Consider the following 3,651-nt stretch of genomic DNA (forward strand, 5'->3'; position numbering starts at 1 on the left):
AAAATTATGCAATGCATAAATAAATGAATGTACGAATGTACGGCCCGTACGTTCTGGAAAAATGACTCAGTCGTACTGAGCTTCGCGCCTTGGACCATTCCAGCCAGCTTTTTTGTTTGTTTTCGAGCTATGATTTGTCTATGTGCCAAGAACAGGTGGAGAGGGTGGGAGACCTGAGCCCTTTCTTTTTGACAATCCCTCCCTCCCCCCCTGCTTCCCGATTCCCCGCCTTCGGTGTTAAATCACGCAGAAAGAAGCCCCGAGTGCAGACATGCTGGTACGACCCGGTCCGCTACCAAGACTGGCGTTTAAGCTGTAATAGTTATTTAGGATGCTTGATGCGTTCTGACGATGATGACATATAGAGCGGAAACTTTGCGCCTTACAAAACAACTGGAAAGCAAACTTAGCTCGGGTCAACGGGCCATGGAACGAGGGATGATGGGAGTAACGCTTAGGGACAGGAAACGAGCATCCTGGATCAGAGATGGGTGGAAGATAAGTTCACATTAAGAAAAAAAAGGGTTGGGCTGGTCATGTAGTGAGACGAAACGACAACCGGTGAAGGAATGAAGGAAGGAAGAAAGACTTTGTTGAATGCCTGCAACAGACACAGTGTGTACACTGCGCCCGGACGTAGGCACTCGTCGATCCCGACGTCACCCCTACTCGGACCACCCCTTCACTACTCCCTACGGGGTTGGACGCCACTGCCACATAAGGGAGGGCGTCGCCCCGCAGCTTTCGCTCCGGTGCTGCTTTTCGAGGGCCGAGGACCTGCTGGACGGCTGATAGTTGGGTGTCCTTGTCACAACTGCGCACTGCTTCTCGGATCCACGGCGGTAGGTCTGTCCTGGTTGCCGCCTCGTTAGGTCGCACTTCACATTCCCAGAGTAAGTGGGCGGTCGAGGCCCTAGCATTGTTACATAACACGCACGTGTCGTCCGTATAGAGTTCTGGCTGTATGTGCTTCATGACGACCGGGGTCATCAGTGAATTCGTCTGCAGCTGTCTGAACGTGGACGCTTCCTCCCTGGTTAGCTCGGGGTGAGGCGGTGCCAGCACCCTCCTACAATTTCTATAATATTTGGTGATACCCTGAAAGGTATCGTACCTGTCCTTCGTCTCGGTCCACCACTCTGCAGACGATTCAACTGCTGCCGCGCGGCCAGCTAATCCTCGCGCGACTGCGTTCGCCGTCTCGTTGTGGTTGGTGGCGAGTTCCGATACCTCGTTCCCCGCATGGGCGGGACACCACTTGATTGTCACCTTGCGTCCGTCGATGTTTACCCGCTCGAGCACCCGCACCGCTTCACAGTACAGCCAACCCTTGGCGAAACTGCGCACTGCACTCTTAAAACAAAGTCGCTAAACACCGTCGTCGTCTCTGGGTCCGCGATGGCCAGGGCGATGGCCAGCTCTTCTGCTCGCTGCGCGTCTCTCGTGACGATGCTCGCGGCGTTCACCGTGACTCCCGTCTTCCCATCTATCACTACCGCCGCGAAGCACCGGCGGTCGCCGTACTCTGCGGCGTCGACGAATCTGGTGCCCGGAACGTTCAGGTGATGTTCCAACACAGCCTTCGCTCTAACCGCTCCCCTGTCCGCGTTGTGGGTCGGATCCATGTTCTTTTGTAACGGGTACACTCGGACGGCGTTCCGGACCGCCGCCGGTACTTCGCGCTCTTCCTGCTTGCCGAGGCTCTGAGGGTCGGCCACCGTCTCCATTCCGAGACGGGCGAGAATGGTCCTCCCCGTTCGCGAACCCTTGAGCCTCTCTATTTGGCCGACCCGCTGGGCTTCCATGAGCTCCTCCAGCGTATTATGTATTCCCAGCTGGAAGAGCTTCTCCGTGCACGCGCTGTCGAGCACGCCTATGGCTGCCTTGTACTCTGGGAGGTTCGCGCCGCGGTCCAGGAGCTGAACTGCCGGTCGGCAGCGGGCCCTGATCGCGTTTCGAACAAGGTACTCAAGCATCTGAACGAGCCGTCGCTCGCCAGCCTGACGGCCCTGTTCAACAGGTGCTGGAAGGAGGGCAATCTACCTAAGTGCTGGAAGACGGCGAAGACGATCTTGATACCCAAGCCGGGCAAGCCCCCCGGGTATCGAGAATATGCGCCCGATCTCTCTGACGTCCTGCGTGGGGAAGGTGCTGGAACACGTCCTCATGAACAGGTGGCAGGCGTACCTAGAGAAGAACTATCTGTACCCCCACTCGATGATCGGCTTCAGGAGCAAACTGAGCCCCCAAGACGCCATGTTGCAGATCAAGGCAGAGGTCATAGACAACGCGACGAAAGGCAACCAGGCGATAGTGGGACTGGACCTGCAGAGTGCTTTCGACAAAGTGAAGCACTCGGCCATCCTGTCCCAAGTCGGCTCCCTGCGGATGGGGGAGCGCACGTACAACTACGTGCGCCACTTCCTCTCTGGACGCACGGCCAAGATTCAGGCGGGAGACCACTCTCTGGACGAGCGGAAGATAGGAAGCGTGGGCACACCCCAGTGCTCGGTGATATCGCCGCTGCTATTCAACCTTTTATGATCGGAGTCGCGAGGCGCTTGGAAGCCATACCCGAGGTCCGTCACACCATATACGCGGACGACATCACGCTGTGGGTGCCGGGCGGATGCGACGGTCACGTTGAGTCTTCCCTGCAACAGGCGGTAGATGCCATAGAAGACCAGTTGAGGGGCACGGGCCTTATCTGTTCCCCGAACAAGTCGGAGTTACTGGTAATCCCGCCGAAATCCAGACCCAAGCAGGAGAGCGACATCAGCCTGCGCACGAGCAACGGGCAGGTGATCCCGAAGGTAGCCAAGATCAGGGTGCTGGGGTTCCTGATCGAGCCTAACCGCCGGAACAACGACACGGTCACCCGACTGGTAGGCAAGGTAGCGGCCGCAACGCAGCTGATCAGGCGAGTGGCGAACAGAAGATCCGGGATGAGGGAGGACAGCCTGCTCAGACTTGTCCAGTCCTTCGCGATAAGCCACGTCGCCTACGCGGCGTCCTTCCACAACTGGTTGCTTCAGGAACGCAACCGCCTGAACGCGACAACCGGTGAACCTCCAGGGTAACAGAGTGGATACCGAGAGACGGGTCTAGAAGAGGGGGAAGGCCAGTAACAAGATTGAGGGATGAACGAAGAAAATTTGCTGGTAAAGAATGAAGTCGGGTAGCGCAGGACAGGAGTGGTTGGAGGTCAATGGGAGAGTCCTTCGTCCCGCGGTGGACCTAAACAGGCTGACGATGATGACGGGCTCTTTACAGGGAATGAGTAAAAAAACTCCCCCCACCTCCCCGAAGGGGATCGTGCGGAAATGCGAATGCATTGGGTGCAGCGATGAGTGCGCTGCGGCAAGCAGTAACGGAGAGAGGCGTGCGCTCCACTGCATTTATATACATTTTCCGAGCGCAGCGAGCGGAGAGAGGGTACGCGGAGAGGAGAGAGAGACCCGCGCAACACGCCCGCCCCGCGCGCGAGCTCTCTCTCCCGCCGAGCTCCGCGATGCGAGCGCCCTCACACGCCCGAGCGCGCTCCTCCTCTCCACTCACTCTCCGCTACTCCGCCCGAGCTCCGCGATGCGAGCGCCCTCACATGCCCGAGCGCACTCCTCCTCTCCCCTTGCCCTCCGCTACTCCCGCCAG

At 58.1% G+C, this 3,651-nt stretch overlaps 1 protein-coding gene across 1 annotated transcript; it reads left to right on the forward strand.

Moving 5' to 3' along the window:
* Positions 1–2,166: 2,166 nt before the first annotated feature.
* Positions 2,167–2,544, forward strand: LOC144162461 (uncharacterized). The gene is made up of 2 exons (XM_077692996.1): positions 2,167–2,299; positions 2,348–2,544. Exons 1-2 carry the CDS (start codon positions 2,167–2,169, stop codon positions 2,542–2,544), a joined length of 330 nt encoding a protein of 109 aa, XP_077549122.1.
* The last annotated feature ends 1,107 nt before the right edge of the window (positions 2,545–3,651 follow it).

This window comes from Haemaphysalis longicornis, unplaced genomic scaffold (assembly GCF_048455015.1).
Source record: "Haemaphysalis longicornis isolate Haplotype H1 unplaced genomic scaffold, Haemaphysalis longicornis Haplotype H1 scaffold_1, whole genome shotgun sequence".
Taxonomy (NCBI): Eukaryota; Metazoa; Arthropoda; class Arachnida; order Ixodida; family Ixodidae; genus Haemaphysalis; species Haemaphysalis longicornis.